The 25,701-nt window shown below is 41.4% G+C and overlaps 1 protein-coding gene across 6 annotated transcripts in view; it reads right to left on the bottom strand.

The window, feature by feature from the left end:
• Positions 1–25,701, bottom strand: part of FYCO1 (FYVE and coiled-coil domain autophagy adaptor 1) — a 49,749-nt gene that overhangs the window by 5,235 nt on the left and 18,813 nt on the right. For 5 of the 6 annotated variants that reach the window (XM_065830409.2, XM_065830411.2, XM_065830412.2 and 2 more), the window contains 12 exons: positions 24,758–24,864; positions 23,745–23,888; positions 22,873–22,966; positions 19,853–22,483; positions 18,843–18,935; positions 17,721–17,839; positions 16,018–16,185; positions 15,446–15,595; positions 13,774–13,979; positions 13,295–13,439; positions 2,655–2,750; positions 284–494 (listed from right to left, as the gene is read on the bottom strand). In XM_065830409.2, coding sequence (XP_065686481.1) covers positions 284–494; positions 2,655–2,750; positions 13,295–13,439; positions 13,774–13,979; positions 15,446–15,595; positions 16,018–16,185; positions 17,721–17,839; positions 18,843–18,935; positions 19,853–22,483; positions 22,873–22,966; positions 23,745–23,888; positions 24,758–24,864 — 4,164 coding nt within the window. The remainder of the gene's footprint in view (positions 1–283; positions 495–2,654; positions 2,751–13,294; positions 13,440–13,773; positions 13,980–15,445; positions 15,596–16,017; positions 16,186–17,720; positions 17,840–18,842; positions 18,936–19,852; positions 22,484–22,872; positions 22,967–23,744; positions 23,889–24,757; positions 24,865–25,701) is intronic. The other variant, XM_065830413.2, reaches the window with a different exon arrangement.

The raw sequence follows: 25,701 nt of genomic DNA on the forward strand, positions 1-25,701 counted from the left end.
ACTGGTACCTTGGGTACTGGCAAAACAATTTTGTACACCATCAAGACACTTAAATATATGCCTCACTGTAAGAAATGCAGATAACCTTGTCAATTTATCTGTCTCCTTGTGGCTTCTGCTTAAGATCCTGGCAAGATCAGCCCTAAGTACTTTAAGAATTTTGCAGGCTTTCAGATGTGACCAATAGAAGCTACAGTGCTTTTCAATTCAACTTTTGCAGGCAACATAAAATAATTAAGGATGTACTACAATCTCTAAGGCAGTAAGGAAACAAAGATCTTACTTTGCACTGATCCAGTGCTGTGTCTTCTGATTCTTGGTAGACAACGCTGAAGGATATGCTTTTAGGGTCTGATGAAAAGATCCAGCTAATTGTTAGGCCCATCTCTGTAATGGTGATGGGAATGATACTGTAGGTGCTGGATTTAATGAACAGCTCCCTGTTGCTTTCCCCAAAATTTAAGATCTCTTCCACTGTAAGGGGTAATTTGATCCTTTGAGGGAGAAAAACACAATAACTTTAAGAAATCCAATCTAATTACTCAGACAGAAACAATAATCATCGCTTTTTATTTTCCATCTACCATGTTTCCCTGAAAATAAGACCTACCCCAAAAATAAGCCCTAGCATGATTTTTCAGGATTTTTGAGGATGCTTGAAATATAAGCCCTACTGCAAAAATAAGCCCTAGTTACAGTTTATAAAAAGTCAATTTAAATAGTGTCCAGGTAACTATAAATGTAGTAAAAATATCTTTTGGAGCAAAAATTAATATAAGACCCTGTTCTATTTTCAGGGAAACACGGTATTTGGGGCAGACTGCACAGCAACTTGAGGAGCCTTGGATGAAGCCAAAAACCACAGAAAATATGACGGATATCAAGTGCTTTCACTGCTCTGGCAGATGTGGATATTGTTCAGTTATTTATTTCATTTGACTAGAAAAATCTAGTGCTTGAATAAAGCTTTTTAGAGTTACTATGATTTTTTTTTTTTAAAAGAGTCTACTGCCCTCTACTGTTCTTTTTAAACAAAAATTTAAACAAAAATAGTTACCCAATTTATTTACCTCTCTTGATATCATTTGTACAGGAAATAGGGATCAGGGGTACAGAGGGGACAGATGGATGCAATGTGAACAACAGCTCTATCTAGATCCTCTGAAGCACCTAATGCTGTTACAGTTTGGTCTGTTTTACCCAAGAAAGCTGCATAAAAGCTGACTTAAAGTACTTCCAACAGAAAAGGAAGTTCTTAGCACCTAGATGATCCCATGTCCTGAAGCATTGTGGTACGTTACCTCATTCTGATACCTATTTCAGATTGCAAACAGTGTAGCCCTTAAACAGGAGGAGGAGAATGCTGTTTGCTTTCTTCCGGGGAAACCTGTAATTTCTAAGAGCTGTGGATCTCACCTACGTTACCCTAACTACAATTCATCTAACATATCACTCCTTAGGTGAAATAAATTGTTTTCAAATCAACAAGCTTACATTAAATCACAGTACTGTGATTTGTCTGTCAGCAGCTATCAAAAATCAACACATTTACCAGAAGATATCACACAGTCACCACGATGATTCGACATTCTAGAGTAATGGGTGAGTTCAATTTCCAGCCATGACTACACAGTGGTTAGGGATCACAGCTTATTTATTATTATAACTACGGTACTCTGGTCCGAGAGTAAGCTTTATATTAAGTTCTGCTTACCTTGTTACTTTTTCCTCTTAGCTGCAACAACTGCTGGGATGTCTCAGGTGATTTTTGATTTTAATAAACTAACAATCACTGTTGGTTTTGCCCTACAGCCTAGTTGTGATTTCAGTTATGGCTTCATTTACCTGGTTCTCTGAACAGCAGCAGCAGGGCTGAAACATGGACTAATTTATCTCCCTGTAGTCAAAAGTTTAAAACCTTCCTCATAACTAAGCAAAAATATCAAAGTTAGGCTTAAGGGGAGAGTCAGCAAAGAGGAATTTCTCCAAGTCACAGGCATTTTCATACATTAGATTCCCTTCTTGGCTGTGCATGTGACATCCTGTTTGGCTACTGCATGTAACTATTAATTTCAGAGAAGGATACACACAGAGAATTGCGTACACACAGTTCACAGAGGTTGAGCAGAGGCTCAACTGAACATTTTATGCTATGGCATATATCAACCAGAGCAGGCAAGGCAGTTTCTATGAGGTCACCAATAAATAACAGAGACATGCTCCAAAAGGCCATGAATTCCCTCCTTGTGACAAAGGTCTTGACGAGCACAGCACACTCTGACCTTCCCTTGCTGTTTCTCCCAGAAAATACTACCACTACACAGCCTTCTCTCTAACCCCCACTCCTGTTCACAGCATCTCCTGCAATAAGAATAAGAAGGAATGTTTTCCGATGTGATATGGACCCAAATCTATCTTTCTTATTCCCCACTTGCACTGAAGTTTTGCAAGACTGAAGAGAGAGGACCTGGTTCGTTTCTGCTGCTCTGCACAGCTGAGCTATCCTCTCTGCTCCTCCTCAGACCAAACTCTACCGTGGGACACAAGAGATCAGCTCTTCCAGGAGTCTGCAAGACTTGTGCTCACGTGGCTGGTATCTGAGCTCAGCCTTTGTCCTTTCAGCCTGGTAGTAATACCAAAACTGTTCTGCTTACATGATTTCTCCTGACTTCAACAAGGATATCTCAGCATCTTGAGCAACTTGCCACTCTTCTGATTCATCAAAGGTTGAAGAATTACATGTGCTGTTTCTAGGACAAGGAAAAAAAGGAAAGCCATGATTCTCTCAGCAGTATGTGGTCAAACAGCATCTGCATGCTGATGCCTTCCTGAAAGAGAAACATTTTGATAAGTCATGATACCAAATCCTAGAATTCTTATTTTGCATATTCTAGCAACAAAACTGGGCAAAACTGCAGCCATGTTCAGCTAACCATGGCGTACAAATGTAAAAATGTTTCTGTCCTGGTTTCATGAGCTAAGAGGAATACATATGTCCAGAACACCAATCCAACAGACTTAAGATAAATTCTGTATTGAGATGCCGCCAGGTGGCGGTGGAAATCTTGAAGGAGGGCAGACACAAACACAACAGCATGGACTTGTCCCTTGCACAAAGCTTACCCAAGGATATGACATTTGTCCTGGATTTCATCTGTGAGGTGTTTTACAAATATATTATCCAGTTCCTTACTCTGACAATGGTACACAAAACATATTTTATTGCTGTAGAATCACTACCATGTATCTTCTCTCCATACAAGAAATAACTGGATGATTCAAACACAAATACACGGAAGAAGCTGTTACAGGGTGACAAAGCAGGATGCCTCCTCCCCACCATGACATGTCCAGGAGAGCAGAGGAAGTAGATGGGACACACCTGCCATCCACTCCTTACCTCAAAAATGGTGCATGCTCTGGGCAAACACTGGAGTAATACCAGCTATGAATTACAGGGCTGGGACACAGAGAGAAGAATGAGTTTGAGGGTCAGTAAACAAATGCTGACAGTTTCCAAGTAAGTTAGAACATCTCTAACTGATACTTTGCTTCTCTCCATCTCAGCAGGTTGACAACTGAGACAATTAGGCTACCATTCCCAGAAAAAAATGCCAAGGATTCTTATATACAGAGAACCAGCCGGTGGGTTCCTTCCAAAAAAACAGTGGAATCTAATAAAATATACTATCACTTATATGTCCTTCTGAAACACCAAGTTTAATAGTGTAGCAAAGGCATAATTACTGCACATTCTGTAGAGTAATTCTCAAAACGAATGCAGAGTTTAGCATTCTCTTTTAAATCCTACAGGACCTTGCTCTACAAGCAGCACTGCTAAGTGGTAGGGCAGGAGAACACATTTCTAGGTCCCAGTACCTTCAGCTGGTCATCAGCAGCATCTGAATATACTGTGTCAGCACCTGCAACCATGTGTGAGTTTAGAGGAGTGACACTTTTGGTTGGAAACAGGAAGAATTTACTGTTATGACTGCAAATTAAGCTGCACCTACTGTCTACATGTTTCTTGAACTCAGAAAGCACTGTAATCTGTGGAATTCATGTCCTCTTATTCCTGAGGTCCCTCAGGTAAATTTGGATATCTTCAGAGTCATACCACTACTGTTAATACCCTAAAGAGACAGCTGTGACCTGCAGGGAAGACTCAAACCTGTGACTAAATACCAAAACCTGAGCTATAACCAAACACTATCTCCCGACCAAAATGTAGGACTGACATACTACATTTTGGTCCGTAAAGGTTAATACATCTATTAATACATCTATGTAAATATTTAGCAAATGATGCAAATAATCTCATCATTAACTATCTCTACACTACTAGATAAGAAAACCGATTCTGAAAAAAAACCCAACACCTAGAAAACTAAACTATATCTTACAAACCTATATATATGTTTTGCTTGCACGGTGGCAACAGCAACAGACTTCATGCTGTGATCTGACAAACTCTCCCTTCCCACCAGCTTTAATTTCACAGCCTCGAACTCATACAGACCAAAAGAACTACAAGGCTACAAGCTTCCCAGAAGTGTCCAGCTCCATGACTTATTATATTATGCAGTGCTATCAGAGTTCTTTATTTAATCCATTAATTTCACCTTTCTTTTGGGACCCTGAAATGTAAATTAAATTCCAGGACCAACACATTTTCCATGTTCTCCTCTATACACGTGATTTTCCATATTTCTGCTGCTGCAACTTAGCACATGGTTAGGTGGTTATCTTGCCACTTGGCTGCTCTAACCAATAAATTCACTGCAACTTTCACTATAGGTTAAGGGAATGCCAAGTCTCCTACTTTATCTCTTAAACTCAAGTGCATGACAACCACAAAGCAAATCTTCCTTGTCTTTATGACATCCCATTGAGTCCAATGGTCTAAACTGAGGTCTGGTAGCCTATGCAGAAAATATAAGAAACACGGTTTCATGATTTAACTGGAACTCTTGTCCCCCTGACATGAGAATTTATTCTTCCATGACCTATTCACACTAGGTGGCAGCATTAAGCATGCTCCTGCAGCTTGCCAGGTCCCCAGCTTATGAATATGCACCCTCTGGTGTATCACGACAAAGGGATATTTCTGTGCTCCAAGTGACAAAATCCAAAATATTTTGAGATTTTTTTTTTAGTATTGTGATACGGAAGAGGTTTGGCAAAGGCTCTGATATGTAGACAGCTTTCAGTCATCAGTCAAACGCTGCATTTGCAAGAGGCTCAGACAACAGGTTTCAAAATAAGCAATTTGGGATTACGAGGGAGATTTCAAGTCTTCTTCCCAGCAGGAGGCAGCAAACAGATGACTATTGCAATCAACAGTACAAATACTGGCAAGCTGCTGCCCCAGATCCTAAATACTGCACAGTCAGTATGTCAGTAAGGTTACAGCTAGTTCTGTGGGTATCCCTATTTTTTTTTCCAGTTGTAGGGTATTTGCTCCCAAAAATGAGCTGTATTTTTTCTTAGATATCTGTGCATTTTCTCCTTGCACTGTTATTTAGAGGCTATTGCAGGGAAACTGAGGCAGAATTATAGCACTGGTATAGCAGAGACGGTTTCTGGCTTGAGTTTACACCGCTATTCACACCAGGGGCCGCAGGTCCTTTCAGCAGAGCTGCTGCCCAGCCCTCAGTGCCCAGCCTGTTCCCCTGCAGAGGCTGCTCCATCCCAGCGCCTGCAGGGTCCCTGCAGCTGGTGGGGTTTCTGCACACAGGGGGCTTCACAACTACACAGTTACACATTCTTCAGACTGACCTGTCCAGGAGTAACAGCTAGTCTCTCAGCCCTCTCCCTGAGATAAACTCACACAGCCCACCTCTATTTGTACCATAATTCCTAGGTTACAGTGACAGCACAGCCATCTCCTGCAGACAAACCAAGGAAGATCATCTAGTCGTAACAGAGCTATATGCATGCAGACACAGGCAGCAGCACAGAATCACAGAATGTTAGGTATTGGAAGGGTCCTCAAAAGATCATCTAGTCCAATCCCCCTGCCGGAGCAGGAACACCTAGATGAGGTTACACAGGAATGTGTCGAGGCAGGTTTTGAATGTCTCCAGAGGAGACTCCACAAGCTCCCTGGGCAGCCTGTTCCAGTGTTCTGTCACCCTCACTGAGAAGAAGTTTCTTCTCATATTTATGTGGAACCTCCTGTGTTCCAGTTTGTACCCGCTGCCACTTGTCCTAGCATTGGTTGTCACCGAGAAGAGCCTGGCTCCATCCTCGTGACACTCACCCTTTACATATTTATAAACACGAATGAGGTCACCCCTCAGTCTTCTCTTCTCCAAGCTAAAGAGACCCAGCTCCCTCAGCCTTTCCTCATAAGGGAGATGCTCCACTCCCTTCAGCATCTTTGTTGCCCTGCACTGGACTCTCTCAAGCAGTTCCCTGTCCTTCTTAAACTGGGGCAGCAGCCCTCACCATTCCTGTGCCAGAGAGGGCTTCTTTGCGCAGGGCATCAAAAAACATTTTACGCAAACAGTTTATGAAAAAAAAGGGGAAACAGGTTAATTTATGTTTAGGCTATGTATGGGGATATAGCGCAAGATTTGGCGAGGAGGTTAGTTAAATGTAAATATGCTCAAGTGACTTACGTCTGTCTGTAGAAAAAGCACATACATCACACTAATGGTTTTACTGACCTTGTGTGCTTGATGAGTAGAACCTCTGTGTTAGATAACACAGGCCTGTGAGAAACTCCAGGCACCTCATCACTGTGTCTGAGATTCCTGCTTTGTTGTGAGAAAGAGCAAGAGGCTGTGCCTGCCTGAAGCCTTGAAACAGAGGCAAGCTCAACAGGCCCAGTGATCTTCCAGCAGGGCTGAACTGATCAGCGCTTGTGTCCCCACTGGTGTCACCTCTGCCTGGGAGCTCAGGTGTGGCTTTGGAGACCCCTCAGTAGAGAGGTAACTAAAATAAAACTTGCTCTTTGCAATGCATTCGTGGCCTCTGGCTCTTCTTGGAACGTGCCTGCATATGTGTACACAGGCTAACAAGCTGAAATAAAGCATCTGAGTTCCTACTGATCCTGACTGCATGATAAAGGATTAAATAGTGCTGAACCTGCAGTTGTTTTTTGGTAAATAGCTCATTAGAAGTTACACAGAAGTGATCCCAGGGTACATCATGTATGGATAAGGGCAAATTGATGTCAGGACGATATTGGTCTTCATGGCAAGGCCACTCCTGTCCATACAGTCTGGAAAGGAGCATCTCTGGTGACTGAGGAAGCAGCAGTTGCAATGGAGACTCTGTGAACTAGGTTGGCAGAGCAGCTCAGATGAGCCCTCCATAAATGCATGATGAAGGCTTCAAAAGCAATTCTGAACAATTTCTGGTTTTAAGGAATTGAAACGGGCCTTGTTGGCAGAAAGGGCTGATTGCTGGTCCTCTGCAACTCTGGGAACTTTAATATTTTCTGAAGGCAGACATTCACACTTGTTTAGGGTACATATGCTACCACATACCTGTAACTTTATCATCCTCGTGCCCTATTCTGCATCTGAAAATAACCACTAAAAGCAAGTGGCTGTTGCAACATATTGTTCCCCTGTTGGACAGGAACAGTTTGAGAATATTTAGCACCTTGCTGCAGGTTTGTTTCTCTAAGACAGAGGAATCTCGACCAAATACAATGAAGCAGAAGGGAGAACTCAATTTTAAAGAGCATTACAAGGCTTTGCGGTTCTTGTGCAAGTAGTTTTCTTTCAGTAAAAAATGCTGTACAGTTAAGTCAAATTTGGTGGTGTTTTTTTTATTTGTAGGTACCAAATTCAAGTACTCAGAGGTACAAGCTAACAGCTCTACAGGACAGAGTCCCAGAAGCACTCCAGCAACGGTACCACAGGCTGCTACAAAGATCTACCTGCATGGGCTGGCTCCTCTGAGTACTGCCTTCCTCTCCACCAGGATCCATCCATGAGTAAGGATATGTCCTGGTTTTGTTAAAAAACAAGTTTCTCTTTCAGTGAATTTTGCCTGTCAGCTAAAGCCTTCATATTAGCTGCATTTTCCCGGAGAACCGGACACACGTTTCGGTAAACCTAGCAATGGAATGCAAACTTATTGATAAGCACGGATGGACATCTCGCAAGAGGGGCAACGAGAAACTGGTGACCGAGAGACTGATCAACAGTGTATAACATTCCATTCATGTGAATACTTCATATAAAAGTGGGAGATCACGAGGATCTCATCCCTTTTTCCCTTTTTCCCTTTTCCTTCCCTTCTGCTTATGGCTGACATTAGGAAAGGACCTTGCTAGTCGTCCCTGCAAACTGAGGCCTAGTGAGAGACTGAATCCAGCTCCGGTTGGCTACAGAGCCTAATCCAGGACTTTGGGTGCTGGCTCTGCAGTTGCTGAGACTTTCCAGATTGGTTTTGTATATTTTGTATTATTTTCTCTATTCTTATTAGTAGCATTAGTAAAGCATCTTTAATTTTTCCAACTCTCTTCTCTCTGTCCTTCTTTCCCTCCCGATCGCCTGTCCTGAGTGGGAAGGGGGGAGAGGGAGGGGCAAAAGGGGGAAGTGGGGGGAAAAGGAGGTTAACAACACATCTGCCAGGGTTTGATTGTCACCCCGCAATCTTAACCCTGGACAGGATACTACTTTTCTACACTAATCACCGCTCCTGAAGCTGTCTCCAAAGGCTATCAAGAGCAGTGCGGCTCACTAGGGAAGTGAGCACAGCTAGGAAATCCATCTAGAAAACCACTTGCTATAAAACTGCCGAGAAAATTTGGCAACTATTTACTTTTTTTTTTTTTTAAATGACATAGGTAGCCTGCATGAAAGAGGAAATACAGTCCCATTAGTAAAGACATGGTGATCAGCTTTAGGTCAGGCTATCTTAGTCACGATACTTCAGCATTTTGTTTCGAAGATATTACAGATTTTAGTTCAGTTCATTCATTTCATGAGAATTCCTGGATTGAAAACATACACTACAAATTTCAGCCTTCATGCTGGGTTTAATGTGTGGTTGGTTGGTTGTTTTTTGTACTTTCCACCTGGGAGAAGGTCTCCACACACACTCTAGTGTTCATATAACATTTCTGTAATAATGCAGCATTTTCATCTCCATCCCATCTAATATCAGGTTGATGGTCTGAATCTCTCATATGCCCCTTTGTATCTTATTCCTGATAACAGATCTCATGTTGCCAGATGACTAGAGCCCCTGTCAACACAAGGGATATCATACTGCACATGGCCTCTAATATTGAGCAGTGTTTTCTTAGACACAAATTCTCACACCCTAATTCCCACACATTCTTTGCACCATGACATTTTTCCAGTCTCTTTTTCCTGGCAGCGCCTTGGCACCCTGATTCCCTCACCATGAAACTCCAGATTCCTTAATTGTTCTCCTGTCTTGTCCATGCAGTCCCTCCTTCCCATCTCTGGCCTTTCCACTTCCCAGTGGGAGGCAAAAAGGTGCGCAGGGGCCCTAGAGAACAGCTGCTTAGGCAATCCTTTTCCTTGCTACACAATCTATCTTGTTTCTCTCACACTGAAATGGTGCAATATCCTCAAAAACAAAACTAGGAAGGACTGTGCTGTGCTATCATGTTTGTGTGGCAAGTAAAGCTGCTATCCCAACACCACTGAGGATGGAGAGGCGTGCTCCTGTCCCCACTCCTCTCTCTGGCTGGTTCTGCACAGGGCAGCGAATGCTGCAGACCACTTGCAGTTCCCCCTTTTGGCTACATCTGCACCCTGCTCGGCCATGTGGGTTGTAATTAGGTCAGGAAAGACTGTTATGAATCATTATGAAAGAAAGAATACAAACCAAAGCAACCACAGTGCAGACAGGCTGAGATGTCCTTTCTACCAAAAGCAGTACTAAGGTGTGAATAAAACTCTTTGTTTCCATACCAGAGTAGTGGCATTTTTTTTTTCTTTTTTTATACTTCTGCCATCTATAATATTGCTAAATTGGAAACCAGTGCACTGCTTTACCCTGGGGACTTCGACCCAGTGCTATACAATATCCCAATCTTTGTTTTAAGATATCATATGCAAATGTGAATGCTTTAGAAATAAAAGTTTAAAAATACAACACTTCAAAAGAGAACACATTAGCTCTGAAGTAGCAGGATGTACCACAATTGCACAACTTATCTCAGCTTCTCACATTAAGATTTCAATCAGGTTGCTCCAAACTCACATAACAGACCTGAAAGCACGAAGCGACTGCTGCTTAATCCTAACATGCAGGAAAGAGCTGCTTCGAGGCCAGTCGGAGTTATGCTGGTAGAGCATTTATCTTACCTTGCCACACACCTGTGCAGCTTATGACCAAGATGATTTTTATTTGGTTCTCAACTGACCTCTTTCTCAAAATTTGCTGTTATGAAGTAATGTCATTGTAATAATTTCACGTCACTTCAAGGAAAGAACTACAGGGGCAGGGTTAAGGGACGAGAACAAGTGAAAAACAGAATAAGACTACAGTAGATACCAAAAGCGGGACAAATAGAAAATGTCCTTTACGATAATTCACTGTTTTGAGCACCAACTCACATTTCCAGTCCAACAAGGACTCACACCCAGAATAAGGTAAAGTTGGCATGAAAATTGCGGCCACACACCCCGAGTAAGGCTGTAAGAAACTATGTCAACAGAGCACGTCTATCACAGATCTTCTCTCTATTTGGACCACCCAGTCTCCCTTCTCTTGCCTCTCTTGGCTGCTTGTCTCCTTCCCTTTTAGAGCCGCACCAACTAGTTCAAATCTCTGGCAAAAAACTAATAGCTTGGACTATTTTCAGCAGAATCCCAATAAAGAAGTCTGGCCTGAAAACTTACTTATTTGTACGCATTCCTCAGACATGAATCTAGCAAGCACAATCTTGGATCCTTTGTGTCTTCTGCGGACACAATATCAAAGCAAATTCTACCCCATATATTAAATTTCATGCAAAGAGAACATTATTGGGATTCCAGTGGATTATTATTTGTACTTCAAGACAACCTGAGGTCTCCACATAAAAATCAGGCCACATTTAACTGGACACTTTCAAAAAAAAAGAAAGATCAAAGGCCTATGTGAAGTCAAGATAGTTCACCAGTCCAGTATGGCCAAGAAGTCTGCAGCAGTGACACCAGTAGCTCAGGAAGTTCCTGAACTGCAGATCCTGGGAAGGTAGAAGAAAACACCCTGGGAAATTATCAGTACATGTGCTATGGGTTGCTGTCAAAGACAGGACCAAGGGTTAGTGGAACCTTCGCTCACATTCAGTACAGTGGTTCTGGCATGTTTATCTTCAAACACCTGCGGTATCAAATGTGGTATTATCTGCTTGTGCGCTAAGCTACACTCAGGCTTTGGGTACACATATATTCCTCACCACAGAAATAAGCGAGGAAACTTCAGTGCTGTCATAATCAACACTGCACTTTGTTTTTTCTCTTGAACACGTACCACATGTATCAGTTTCTGCATGTCCCATAACACAAAACCACACAATGAACACGCGATGCTCAAGTCATCCACAGTGTAAGAAGGCCACTCCCCTGCATCCTCCTCCAGTGTTCAGGTCAGTGAGACCTTTCACACGGTACAAGTGTCATGGGGAAGGGCAGGTGTGGTCTGTGTTCTCTGCTGAGTATGGCTCAAGCTCCAAGTTTGACCACAGTAGGAGTCTCCCCCTGGCTCCTAACACTAATGAACCAAGAGCAACAGAGGTTAAAACATTATTTCCTGGCTTTCCTGCCTATAATCTGCATACAAGGGGAGATGGGCAGCCTTCACAATTTACATGGTGCAAGTAGGATGCTGCATGGGCACCCTTCACAAATTGTATTCTGATGTTAGTGGCAATCCTTCCTTCCAGCTTGAATACTTTGTGGGACAAGGGGAATCTAGCCCAATCCCAAACTGAAAAAAACAGTGACACAGACTTATTTCTTTTCTCTTGGTTGTATTCTTGAGATATCCCCGCTGCAGATAGTGTGAATTCAAAGTAGTAGTACATGACACTTTTTTCTTCTTAAAACGAACAAACAAACAAACAAACATCCCCCATTGCAAATTGTCCCTTTGGAAAACAAAGGCAATACTAACTTCACCAGACCACAGTTCATTCCTATCTGCCCAACACATGATAAATATTAATATGCTGTCAGCCTCAACAGTATACAAAACAGGCAGCACACACAGAACTTCTTTAACAAGAAACAAAAATGTACAATTTAGAAAAGTTTTTTTCCAAATAAACAAGTCTGTAGAGTCTGCCTTCTACCCGAATTGCAAGTCACTGTGGTTTATGCCGGAAACAGGTCTGCTGAGGGCAAAAGTCTATGTCTGACTTTGCAGCAGCAGGCTGGTTACTCTGTGGCTATTTTCAGTTTAGCATTTAGATTTATCACACCTATTTTTTTCTTCAGAAGCAAAACAAGTGCAGAATTTAGGTCAAATTGCTTTTTTTTTTTTCTTCTCAGAGATATAAAGGCTTTTGAAAGATAATCTATTATAAAGAACAGAATTTTTGGAAAATATTTGAAAAACTCCAAACCACAGTAAAACAATATTTTGTATAAACATGGATATACATTAAACTATAATACTACAACGTAGTTTTCAAAACAAGTATTCAGATATTCAGATGGTCTTACACCCTCTTCCTTGCTAATTTATGTAGAAATACATGTAAAAAAATGACTGAAACCTGCATTCAGTCTCATTTTCTTAAAAAAAAGAACAAACTTGTACCAGATTTAGCTACCCTATTCTTGTTCTTCTTCTTTTCTGTAAGCTGTTATCTTTAAAGTTGTAAGGAATCCTACAGACACAGACCAGTTATTTCACATTCAGTTCAATGAAATCTGTCATAAAAAGAACAAATCTTTCCTTATCGTTTCCCCATCCCCTTGTTCTCTTGATATTAAGTAATGGTGAGTCTAACAGAGAGCATCGCTTAGCTTCTATTACAAGTCAAGTGTGAATGACCAGTGATCCAGTATGGCCTGCAAGCTGATTTTAATGGTGACAGTTGGCCTGGTAACAGTACAGAACTGGGACAACTTCCCTGTGCTGTGGTGCAGCAGGTGGAGCTGTTTGGATTTACTAGATTTGATGCTGACTGTGCAAACAGGCCAAAATTATTTTGTGTTGGTCTACTGAACATATGGCTGGGAACAGAAGTGTCTTCCCTTTATGCAGAGGTTGGTTATCTCCACTGAATGGAAAAAAAACCCACAACACTCCAAACAAACTCCAAGGCCCAGAGTCCCCTCTCCATGAAGCCACGTTTACTCACAGATCTGTCACGCTTTGATCCAGAGATTCTCCCTCCATCTGACTTTCGTTGTGGAGAGAGTCTGATTCCTGTACTTGGCACAGCTCCTCATCAGTGATTATGTCAAATGCTGCATCATCTGGTGCTTTAGAGGCTTCACTTGAAACTGTGCCATAAAAGGATATGAAAATAAACATTATCAGCGGCTTGTTTGGAAAACAAACATGCAAAATCCTTAAGGGGGAAGACAGGGCTGTTCCTCTACCTTTACAGAAGCATTAGGTAACTGCTAGAACCAACTGAAAATCTCAGGCTGACACTCACTTAATATACAAGCAAATTTCTGCTAATACCAAAGAAATTCAAAGATGGGACCAATCCCACCCTGAAAACACTCCATGAACATACAGGTCCTTGGAGCAGGAGGTAACCATGTGGTTTCTTGGAGAACATCTATGAACACTACTTATTTCTCCACAGCATGCAAACAATACACTAACCAAAAGCTCTCTCGGATGGTGACACAGGTGATGCCAATGATGCTGGTGATCCTTCCTGGTTGGCACTGGATCCAGAGTCATCGGTACTGTCCACAATGACTCTAGGCTTATTAAAGCAAGCTCTGCAGCAGCGCTCCTTTTTTCCACCAGGCTTTGTCACCATGTAATTGTTGCAGCAGTAGTAGCAGAAAATGCGACCACACATTCTAGAAATGATTAGAAACCAAAGATGTTAGAAAAGTACCACATAAAGGTGGATCATATCTATGTGACACAGTCTAGGGCTTTGTCATAATGGTTTTGCTCTCGGCAAAAGCATGAAAGCTGCATCAGTGTCAGAACTCTTAACACAGACTGCCACTGCTTTCTGAGGTGAAGCAAGTTTTCTTGACAAATAGGATGCAGACATACACATTCAAGACTTTGCTGCCTTAATAAATAGGGAAAACAGAAAAAAACCCATAAAAATACTAAAAGAAGTAAACATACATTTAAACATAAATACATAAAAAATTAATACCCACAAATATGCCATACAAATAAAAAATACATATATAAAGTACATATGAAGCAAATGTACTTAATAATATTATATAGGCCAAATTCCATACTCAGAGCAAAACTCTATTTGATTGGAAGCAGTCTAAGAACACGTGTATGTCTCTACTTAGTAATCACTCACCTCCCCTCCCAAGAGGGAAGAGGAAACAACATTGGACACATACATGTACATTCATCCCTCCTGCACTCTCAGCTCTGCGGTCTCTTAGTATTAAACCTGTTGACTATGTTTTAATGAACATGTTAAGATTTTAATGAATAAAAGTGCCCCTCAGGGATGACTGTGATTCGTGAAGCCTTTGTGGTTTTGATTTTCATAATCATTTAAGTCATTAATAAGTATTGGTGAAAACATAAGCAGGTTTCACAGATTTTAAGTTGTTACCAGAAATTATTTCATTATTTGTTAATCCACATCAAATGTTCCCTACATTAATATGAAATTGAAAGTTCCAGTACTACATACTTTAAATGATGAAGCAGGTTGTGAGGAAAAAGAACAGTAAACAGGCAAAATAAATATCTCACTAAGACCCTGAAATGTGCACACTTAAATATATTTGAATAAATCTAGATCGAGTAACTAATAACTCCAAGCAGGCTAACTGTACAGAAAATACTTTCATATTAACTTTTTTTTTAAAAAGATTACTCTGCTATTGGTAACTATCTCAGACTATGTCTAGTGTAAGTAACCAAACTTAAAATTGCATATCATGTTGTATTTGTTTTGGACTACTTCTATCACAACAGCAAAAACATCTTAGTGAATATTATTTACAGCACGCACAGAGCAGTGCATAATAAATATATTAAAAACACAGTCCTTCAAAGAAACACACTACGTAGGGTGTGATTGTTTCCAGAAATAAGAACTGACAAACTCCCCACATCAGAGTTGCATCCGGATCTTTGCCTTAATACATGTCAAGGGACCTTTCCATTAATGTCTTTTATCCCCTTGTGAGCTCACTTGTTCTTTCAGCCTCTACAGTGCCCTGTATCAATGACTTTGACCAATGTACTGTGAACATCAAGAAGTATTTCATCCGTGTAAATGATCATACTGAACTTTGCTTTTGAACAGCGTAATAGAGTTTGACAAACTGACCTGCAGTGGTGGCGGCGCACCATCCACGAGAACTCTCTCTGGCAGTCCAGGCAATGATTAACCTCTGTGTCCCCCTGCCACCTTTGCTCTGCACTAAGCTTCTGCTGGAACTCCAGAGCATCTGATTTTTGCCACAACGCGTCCTTATCTCTGCAGAGATATAGTTAGAAGAAAGAAAAATACAAATAAATTATCAATGTTGATTTACTGTTAACCAACCTTAATTTGAATGCTGGTGAAAGCTTTGCAGCTTTGCTGTGACTTCTGAGGAGCTTTCAGGAATAAAGACAGACCAAGAAACCTACCGAAGCTCTTGGGAAGGTGGGGAGAAAAATACATGCCATGCAGAGAAGTATACAGTTTTGCAAAACAGACAGCAAACTAAGGAGGAGATAATATTGGGTGCTATGTTTTTGATTGCATTACAGAAATGCAAAATTTCAGCTTCTGCTGAACTTGGCCATTATCTCTGTCTTCGATTCAGGAATACAAGACTGAACTACCTCAGCAGTATCCCTTGACAATCAAAACTAGGAATTTAATTTTTGCTTGCTGTTTATTTTTATGCCAACCTGATAAGTTCTATCAAACGTTCTTCAAGGAATTGTTTTGTTCTTGTCAGGTCATCCAGTTCAGCAAATAGCTTCTGGTCACTGATATCTTTGTCTGCTGACACCTTGTTGAGCTTCTCACTGTAATCCAGGATCTTCTCTTTTGCTTCATCAGCTTCTTTTTGGACCCTGATCAAATACAAAGGCAATTAAGAATCGTTTTTAGCTCATGTGCATTCATCCCATGAAAGAAAGGGGTCCTTCACTCTGATAAAAGAGGTAGTTCCAGTGAAATTGTTCTCAGAGTCCCTATTTTTTTATAGCTATCCCAAATCTCTCCAGTCTTCTGCATCACTGAAACTGCACAAGAATCCATCACCTGGTGAATACAGTCAGTAATCAGCAATTTTTTGAATGCCTTGCTTATAACAAAGCTTATGATGGTTACCGCACTGGGAATAAATTTAGTGTCCTTGGAAACTAGATCATCAGCAGCTAAAAACTGAGATAAATGGGGAAAGTCCTATACCTGCAGGTTGTCCTGCATCTGCAGGTTGCACACAAAAGGGCCATTTAGCACATACTCCTCCATAGCCTTCATGTTCACAAAAGGGAAGGAAATCAGTTTCTCACTATACTCTTCTAACACAGATGCAATTCAAAAACATAAGGTTCATAGAATATTTTGGGTTGGAAAGGACCTTAAAGATCATCTAGTTCCAACCCCCCTGCCATGGGCAGGGACATCTTCCACTAGACCAGGTTGCTCAAAGCCCTGTTCAACATGGCCTTAAGACACTTCCAGGTTAAGGCACCTCAGTTCACTGCACAGTCACTGGAAAGAAGTATCCCCACTAAGCTTCCAAAAATGTAAGTCTTCGCTTGACAACATGGTAATTTCAGTACTGTGAGTCCTACCAATGGATCACAAATGTTACAGCAACATGACACAAAGGGCTGACCTAGCCTGAACTCGCTTAGCCAATTCAGACTAATTGAAATATTTTGTCAAGATTTTATACTGGCAACCTTCAGAAAAGATCAAAAATCATCAGTCTTCCCACAAAGATAATATAAGCACAAAAATGTAAAAATACAAGGCTTTGGTTAACCTGTCAGACTCCGTGTGAGCCCACGCCTCATGAAGAGTTATTTTGGACTGCCAGATAATCTGCACCACACAGGCCCACATTACAGACCTTGGAAACACAGCCCACATTAGATACTTAAAACTGATAAGAAACCTGACAAAGATATGCAGGATGTGGTCCCATTCAGATAATTCTTACCGATTACCTGAAACTTCATGGACAGATGAGAAAAAAATAAACTGTCAAAAAGTGCAAATTTTCCATTCCTTGTGAAAGAAAAGATAAAAGACCAATATTGGTGTTTTAATTTTGTGACTAACCTATAAGGTAGAAGGAGGTTATAGGAAGTCTTGCAGTTTCATAAAGGAAGACATACAATGAATTTATGTCATCAGCTAAGTTAACAATACAGTAAAACCAAAACTTTGCATTCATGTGTGCTGTGCAATTTACATATTTCTCATCTGAGGTGTCAATCTCATATTCCTGGTCAGTGCGCACGCACTACTTGCCCTATATAAACTCCATGGCATTTGCTACTTCATAAACCACAGCAATTTCCAATATGCTTTGGTTATTGGCCCCTTGCTTGGCTTAAAATTAACAGCTTGTTTAAAGAACCCAAATTCCCACCTTTCCAAGAGTGCTTTCAGAGATGTCACCTCCTCTTCCTTCTGCAACCGAGCAAATTCTGATTCAGACAGTTGCTCTCTTGCTTCATCCAGCTTTCTAGACAAACTCGTGTTTGCAGCCTAGTGAAATAAATGACTGTATTTCCTTATATATAAAAACAACAGTTTATCAAGTATTGCACAATTACCAAGACAGTTAAACAATGCTTTAAAAGAAATCAAAGCCAAACCACCAACTAAGATATTATTGTATAAGCAGGCACTAATTAGTTGTTTACTAGTGATTGATTACTTCTGTCACACTGAATAAGGCATAGATTCTAAAGTAAGACAGTATTAAGCCTGTAAGTCTTATTAGTCTATGTCAGTTGAGCTTCTGCCTCTTTATCAAGGAAAATCTCTGAAAGATAATGACAAAAGAACACACCCAGAAGTTTTTTCACCACCCAAAAGTTTCAAAAGAAAAAAAAATAAAATAAGGAAAATGTTGTTTATTACAGCTATATGGAACACGAAGGACAATGAACTTCCATCACAGATAGTCTCCAAACTTGGAGTCCTCAGGGAACATACCTAACTGCATGTAAAGGTGTATATATTCCTGCTAGCAGGCAAGGCCAGGTTCAGTAACTTGAACTTTTTTCTTTCTGGATTCCTTACACCTCAGCACAACCCTCCTAACTCAACTGTTTGATAAATGCATTGCAAAAAACATATTTTTATCTGGCTGGGTAATTTCTCAGACAGATTATTTACCTGATTCAGTGCCTCTTGCAGCCTGAAAACAGTTGGATCTGCATGTGTGGCTGTGTGCAGTGGGCATGCAGGGCCTAATACCTTTTAAAATGCAACACCATTTAAGAAGTGTACACATAACTAGGTTTTAGATAAAAGGTGACTAGCTTTCAAAGCAGGACAAATCCTAAATGCTATCGTGCTTTTTGTAATCTGTTTCAGTGGCTAACGGTTCAGCTGCTGAGTACTCTGTCTGCAGCATCTGCATTTATTCAAGGGCATTTTCAGACTCACAGTCAGTCACCAGAAGTGCTGTCTGCCTTTTCAATTTTAACACTAATGCCTGCTGACACAAATACTTTGTCTTTTAATCAGATCAAGCACCTACTTGTAACGCTGCAATCTCTTCCTCTGCAGCGTGCTGTTGTCGCTTCCATTCCTCAAGTTGCTCTGTTACTTTGCCGCACTCTTCACTGACAGCCTAGCAGAGAGATTGAGGCAGGAGTCAGCATTCCTCTAGCAGCCACCCCTTCATCTCTGAAATTCCCAACTGTGAACCTCGAGTGCTCTTACTGCCATGGATGGCATAAATGCAGCAACAGCGTCAGGCTCATTAAAGACAGCAAAAGACATGCCCAACTCAAGGACTCAAGGAAACTCCCCTCTGTGGTCAGAGACCACCTGTGTTTCACTGTTACTTGCTATGGGCTGTTACAGTTCTCAACAAAACGGCAGCCAAGCTTGTGAATTGGTTTGGCTCAAAAGAGTGAGACAGCCCTAATCATACTGAGGTTTAAGAAGCCTTTATGAAAACGAAACACAAATGAATGTACACTATTTTCTGAAACCCATGGGATTTCTGGATACCACCAGTGGCATAAGCCTCTGATCAACTGCCAGTCTTAGAGATTATCTCAGAATGGCAAAACAAACACAATAAAACCTTCAGCCTTTAAGTGCACTGTTTCACACATACAGTGCTGACTCACATTTTTTCTGGAAGCAAAACTTTTATCTTCTTGGCTGCTACCTTGAGTAGCTGAAAGCAAAAATAAATGAGGGAATTATCTGCAAAAGTATCTGGTGTCAGTCTAAGTTTGCTTGAAATCATCACCCTCTTCATTACTGGCTGGCTTTTCCTTGTCACATGGCCTCTCCACTGTGCTCAGAGGCCCACACTATACATCTCAAAAAATTCTAAAGGGTTATTTTACTTCAAATAGACCTAGGTCATGAGTGCAGACATTTTCAGAGTCACAGGCTAAGGGTAGTTGCATGCCAGTCTCAGAGCCTGACCCACACAAACCTTAAGATTTCACCTAGTAATTACTGCAGCAGGAGGTAAAGTGGGGGAAGTTTTGCACAGTTCGCTCAGCTATAATAATCACATTAATTTACCTTGAATTTTGTCTGATAATTTAGAATCTCTGTGCTCATTTGAAATTTTATTGCAGACAGCTCTTCTTGGCTGGTCTCTCGGAAACTCTGTGCCTGTTTCTTTACTGTCTCCAGCTGCAATTGCAGACTTGGGACAGCTGCAACACATATTTGAGCCTCCTCTAATTTCTCTTGCAAGCTCTGGTTCTCCTGTCTGAGATTAGAGATGTCAAGCTTCAGCTTCTCCTGTTGCTCTGCTGCCTGTTCTTCCAGTTCTTTGAGCCTTTTTGTGGCCTGGGCTAACTGCTTTTCTGAATCCACCTTTTCAGAGGTCAAGGTACAAATCTGAATACCGAGTTCTGCCATATCTGTGTTGGTCCTGTGGAGGAGATCTTTGTTTTCTTCATTTTCCATTCTAGCAAGTTCCAAGTACTGCTTAACCCTGGATAACTCTTCCTTCAGGTTCAGCAAGTTACTTTCCATCTCAGCTTTTTGACAGGCTGCTGTCTCCTGTTCTTTTTTCAGCATTTCCTCTCTTTCTTTACATTGCATCAGCTCTTGCACATGGTTTCTGTTGAGTGACTCACTTTGCTCTTTGAGCTGCTGGACAAGCACCTTCTGCTCACCCAAGACAGTCTTTGTGATTCCCAGCTCACCTCTCATCTGCTCTCTTTCATCAGTGGTCTGCTGAAGCTTGACTCGCAGGTCAAGGACTTCTGCTTGCAACCTAGACACTTCACTTTGGTTGACCTCCAACTGCCCTTCACTCATGGCCAGTCTGGAGGCCAGCTCTTTTGCCTCACTTTCCAGAGAAGCCACCTGCTGTAGCTGGTGTTTTTCCACTGATTCCTTTTCTGATGTAAGGGATTCAATAAGCTTTGTCTGATGAAGGCATGTCTTTTCAACACTGAGCTTTTGTACCTCAAGAGTCTCTGCTTTTTTCCTATGTCCTTCAGCTTCTGCTCTTAGCTGCTCACACTGGCTCTCCATGCCGTGCAGCTCTGCTTCTTTCTCTGTGAGCTGTGACTGGAGAGACTCTTTGCTTTCTTTCAAGGTGCCTAAGCTTTTTTCCATTTGTAAACTATACTGTTTGGCACTTTTCAGCTGTCTTTCAAGTGAGGCATAAGACTCCTTGGTGGTCTCTTCTCTTTGCTTTAGTTCTTCATAGTCTGAGTGCAGAGCCTCTAATCTCTCCTCCAGAATTTGGCTTTGTCTCCTGGCATTCTGCAAGTCTTCATCCAGCTGTTTATTCTCACCCCGGAGCTTCTTCTCTTTTTCATCAACTGACACCAGGGCATCATCTATCTCACTCTGAAGCTGCTTCTCAGAGGCTCTCAGCCTGGCCACCTCAGCTTCCAGGGAAGCTTTAGAAGCTTCCACATTTTTCAGTTTCCCTTCCATCTTCTTCTTGGATTGCTGCAAATCTGAATTCTCCACTTTCAGCTTCCTAGTCTCCTCACCCATTTCACTCATTGTAGAGTTTTGCTGCTCCACCTGTTCCTCCAGCTCCTTGACCTTCTGTCCAAGATGCTCTTTCTCAGACAAGAGTTTCTGGTTTTGCTCCTCAAGGCTACGCACAGTCTGACTCACCTTTGTTAAGTGACCCTCCTGTAGTTCAAGTTGCTCTGCTTGCGACTGGGCTTCCTGCTTCAGTGCTCCTTCCCTCCTACCATACTCCTCCTCAAGTTTCTCTTTCTCTTTCCTTGCTTCCTCAAGACTTTTTTCCAGTGACCCCACCTGAGCCAGCGACACCATTACCTGGGTCTGGAGCTCAGCCATCTCCTTCTCTTTCAGGGTCAGGGCCTTCTGAAGTGCATCCATTTCCTTCGCCATGGTTTCCAGGCTCCCAAGAAGCTTTTGACTCTCTTCTTTGGAGTCAGCAGTGAGGCGATTGTATCTGGATTCCAGTTCCTTCTGTGCCTTCTCCTTCAGCTGCAGCTCCTCCCTTGCTGCTTTCAGCTGAGATGCATGTTCATCACTGAGTCTTTGCATATCTGCCTTTTCCTTTTCTGTCTCCTGAAGCTTCTCTAACAGTGTCCGTATCTGTAGGGCAGAGTCACAGTGGGCTGTGGCTTGCTGGCCCTTTTCCTCCAAGGCAGCATCAACTTTTGCAAGGAGGTTGAGGTTCTTCTGTTCTGTAGAACTCAGTTTGGCTTTGAGCTCATCAAGGCAAAGATCCTTCATGGCAACCAAAGCCCTAGAGGCCTCCAGCTCCTGATTCAACACCTGCAGTTTTGAGGCATAGTCTTCCTTGCTGGTCACCAGCTGCCCCAGCTTATTTGAGTATTCTTTCTGCTGCTCCACTGCATTCAGTTCCAGCGACTGTAGGCACTTCTGCAGGTCATGAACAGTGCTTTGAGTGGTGTGCGAGACCTCACACTGCTTCTGTAACTCTATGATCACCTTTGTCAGCCGGGAGTTCTCCTCACTGTAGTTATTGCTCTTCTCCTTTTCTACCTGTACTTGTTCTTTCTGAAGGCTGACAGCTGCCTGGAGCTCCTGATTTTCCATTTCTAGCTGGCGAATACGATCTTGAAGTTCCCTCTGCCTCAGCTCAGCCTGGTCAAGTTCTACACGCATCTCTTCAAAACCTTCAAGCTGTTCAACATTTAGTGTGTGATTTGCATCAGGGCTGGAAGGAAACTCTTGGGCCTAAATGAAAAGAAGGCAAAAACCAGAAAGTTTAAGACGAATCACACGTGTATTTAAATGCTGTGTTCAAATGAGAGCAAATTCAGGTTTGCACCACATAGTGGTGTTGTATGTTGAATTCTCAGCACTACAAGATATCAGCTTATAGGAAAAGAGGTTGGTTTGCACAAAAGATAAACAAAAACATTATCTGGAGGCAGTCTTCTGAATGTATATTTTCCCTCTACAAGATCTGCATGCTCACTTGAATCAGCAACTAACAAAGAAATCGTTTTATAGTTTACGTTTATCAGGATCATGATCACCATAAAATTACCAAGCTCTCTGGAACTATGCAATTAATGAAGTATCTACCATGCCACACAAACATTTATTTGTAATTTGCTTACCTGCAAATAATTGCTCACTAAACTGCTCATGCTGGAACTGCGACTTGGGGGCTTCCATAAATAGGCTGAAGATCCAAGTGAGGATAATGTCCTCCTGTTGATCACACAGAGAAACGATATATAAAATAAGTCTAAGCACATACATACCTGTCTTTCTACTCTTATGTGTAAGATTTACCTAGTTATAACTATCACATATAAAAAGACATAACTGTGCCTGACATCTGGGCCAACAACCACTTAAGTTAATGGAAAACAAAACAGGGATATCAAAGGTACCCATAAAAGATTATGAGCTTGGTGAATTGGTGAATTTCAATACCCACAAAATCAAATACCTTTGCTCTAAGAAATTGTGCTGCTGTGTGGTGGCAGCTCAACCAGATGGCGGCAGCATGCAGCCCTGGAAAACTCCCCCTGATACAAACAGATCAGGTTCAGACCTAATAGTTTTTCTTATTCCCTGCTTTGAGGCGGGATCAGGCTGTAGTGACCATACATTGTCATCCCTACCATTGCTGCAAGTGAAGCACACCGCCTGGCTGTTCTGTCACTACACGTCTCAGCTCTTAAAACAGAAGGAGCTAAGAAGACTTCTCCTTGCGCATGTGAAGATGAGAATAGTTTGGGATTTGGGCTTAATCTGCAGTTACTGGAAGTACTCCAGAAGCATCAACTCTGGTCTCTGGTATACAGTTTAGTGAAGGAAAAAAAGTCCAATTTGGTCACAGACTAATGACACAGAGGAAGTGTATGCCTGCTCTAGCGTAAGCATTCCTACCTGCAAAAGCAGGAGCTTTTGCAGACTCTGTAGCAGGTGGGTATTTTACAGTTCTGTTAATACACAAAATCACAAAGTGTTTCTGTCTTACCTGGCAAATGCTGGCCAAGCAGCATCTAAATCATAGCCTCTTGATGCCAAGTCAAACTGAACGTCAGTGAGCTCATAAAGGTGACCCACAATGTCAGAACTCATTTTGGAATTCAGAAATGGACTTCTTGCATAGTACCAGTCACTTGAAAATGAAAAAAGTTAAGTAATACTCATTCATGAGGAAAAAGGAAGAACAGTTTCATTTGCAAAATCTCCCCATAATATCATTATTCACTCCACCCCAGAAAAATACGATATGCCATTCTAAATGCAAACTGAAAACAACCAGACCCAACAACCAACATCTCATCCCTTTGATGTGAATGAAATCAAACAGCTTCAATGAATTCCACAGAAATATCTTTAAACTTGCCCCTGCACAAAATATTTTTTGCTCTACTGCTTGGGCAAAACATGAGCAAGACAACATATTTGCTATACTCTGGATAATCACACAGTAAATATTTAAAACACACACTTAATACATCAAAAATGAGGGACAGAAAGGAGCAACTAGAGTTAAATATTCTGTGCAGATAGCTGGCTTTTTCTAAAAGCCCTCCCAGTGCCCCTCCAATCAACTACAAACTATCTTTGGTGTTCCTTGGACAGGAACAAGCTGTTCCTGTGTGTGACAACACAGAGATATGTGCAAATGCTTTCTGGGGCCTTGCACAACAAATTAATCCTCCCTTATGACATACAGTACAGAAGATGAAACCCAGGATCTTCAATGCTTATAAAAATGTCACCATTGAAACTGAGATACAGAAGCATCAGCACCACCCACTCCATGTACATTTAGCTGCAAAAACTTTCAACCTTTACCAGCCTAAGATAGGTATGAACCAGTGACCCAGTCTAAAAGGTCTATTATCCTTCCTATCCTATTACCAGCTCTCTAAGCCAACTATTTGGAAGGGTTTCAATTTCTTTCAATAGCTACTAGGTGATATTGCTTGACCACACTGAGCAAGCACCCATTAGTTAACATGGTACTTTGCTATTCACCTGGTCACCTTGGTGTTCATAAAGCATTGCTGCAAGGTGTCTGCTAGCCTTTGGTGAACCAGGGAGTAGCGAAGAAAAGCTCTTCCTTTTCCAAGAGATGTTCGTAGCTGGAATGGAGAAACCACAAGAAAATAAAATTCTGAATATAATTTGTAGAGACATGGCTAGAACAGTCTACACAGTGACACAACAACAACAACAGCAACATAAATAAAATAAAATAAAATAAAATAAAATAAAATAAAATAAAATAAAATAAAATAAAATAAAATAAAATAAATAAAAACGACAAAAAACCCAAACAAACCAAAAAAAGCCCACAAAACAAAAACCAACAACAATAAGCCATTAGTTGTAAAGGCAGTAGTAAGAACTGCCACTGAGAGACACCTTCTCCCAACACTGTCATTGGGTGGAATCGTTTTTGAATGACAAATTTGTATCTACAGCTGGCTGTTGTCTAACTTATAAAAGGCATCACAGGACCAATGAATCATCTAATACACTGTGTATGTGAGTACAGCCTATGCTAAGGGTAATTGCCAATATAAAGAAAAATCTCACTATGTCTAGCAAAACCTGAAGTCACTGCTTAGGTTACTTCAGATGTGTTTGGCCACAGCTGGACGGGCTTTAGGGCAGATCTAGTCACAGAACAAAGATGTACACATACACAAATAGATATATCCCCTCGACACAGTAACACCAATTGATGCAAAAAGCCTTTCTTAATACTTAGCCATGAAGCTGATAAAAATCTCATTCTTACTTCAGACCAAGAGCAGCTGCATTACCAAAATTAATGGATCTTTTTATGAAGACAGCTGTTAAATCAACATAAGGGGGACCACAAAACTCAGCATTAAGGTTTGTTATTGCTACTGACTTGGGGAATTGATGTTTTGTCTTTTACCTCTGAGCTATTTGCTGTCCTGCAAAATATT

This window comes from Patagioenas fasciata, chromosome 2, assembly GCF_037038585.1.
Source record: "Patagioenas fasciata isolate bPatFas1 chromosome 2, bPatFas1.hap1, whole genome shotgun sequence".
Classification (NCBI taxonomy): Eukaryota; Metazoa; Chordata; class Aves; order Columbiformes; family Columbidae; genus Patagioenas; species Patagioenas fasciata.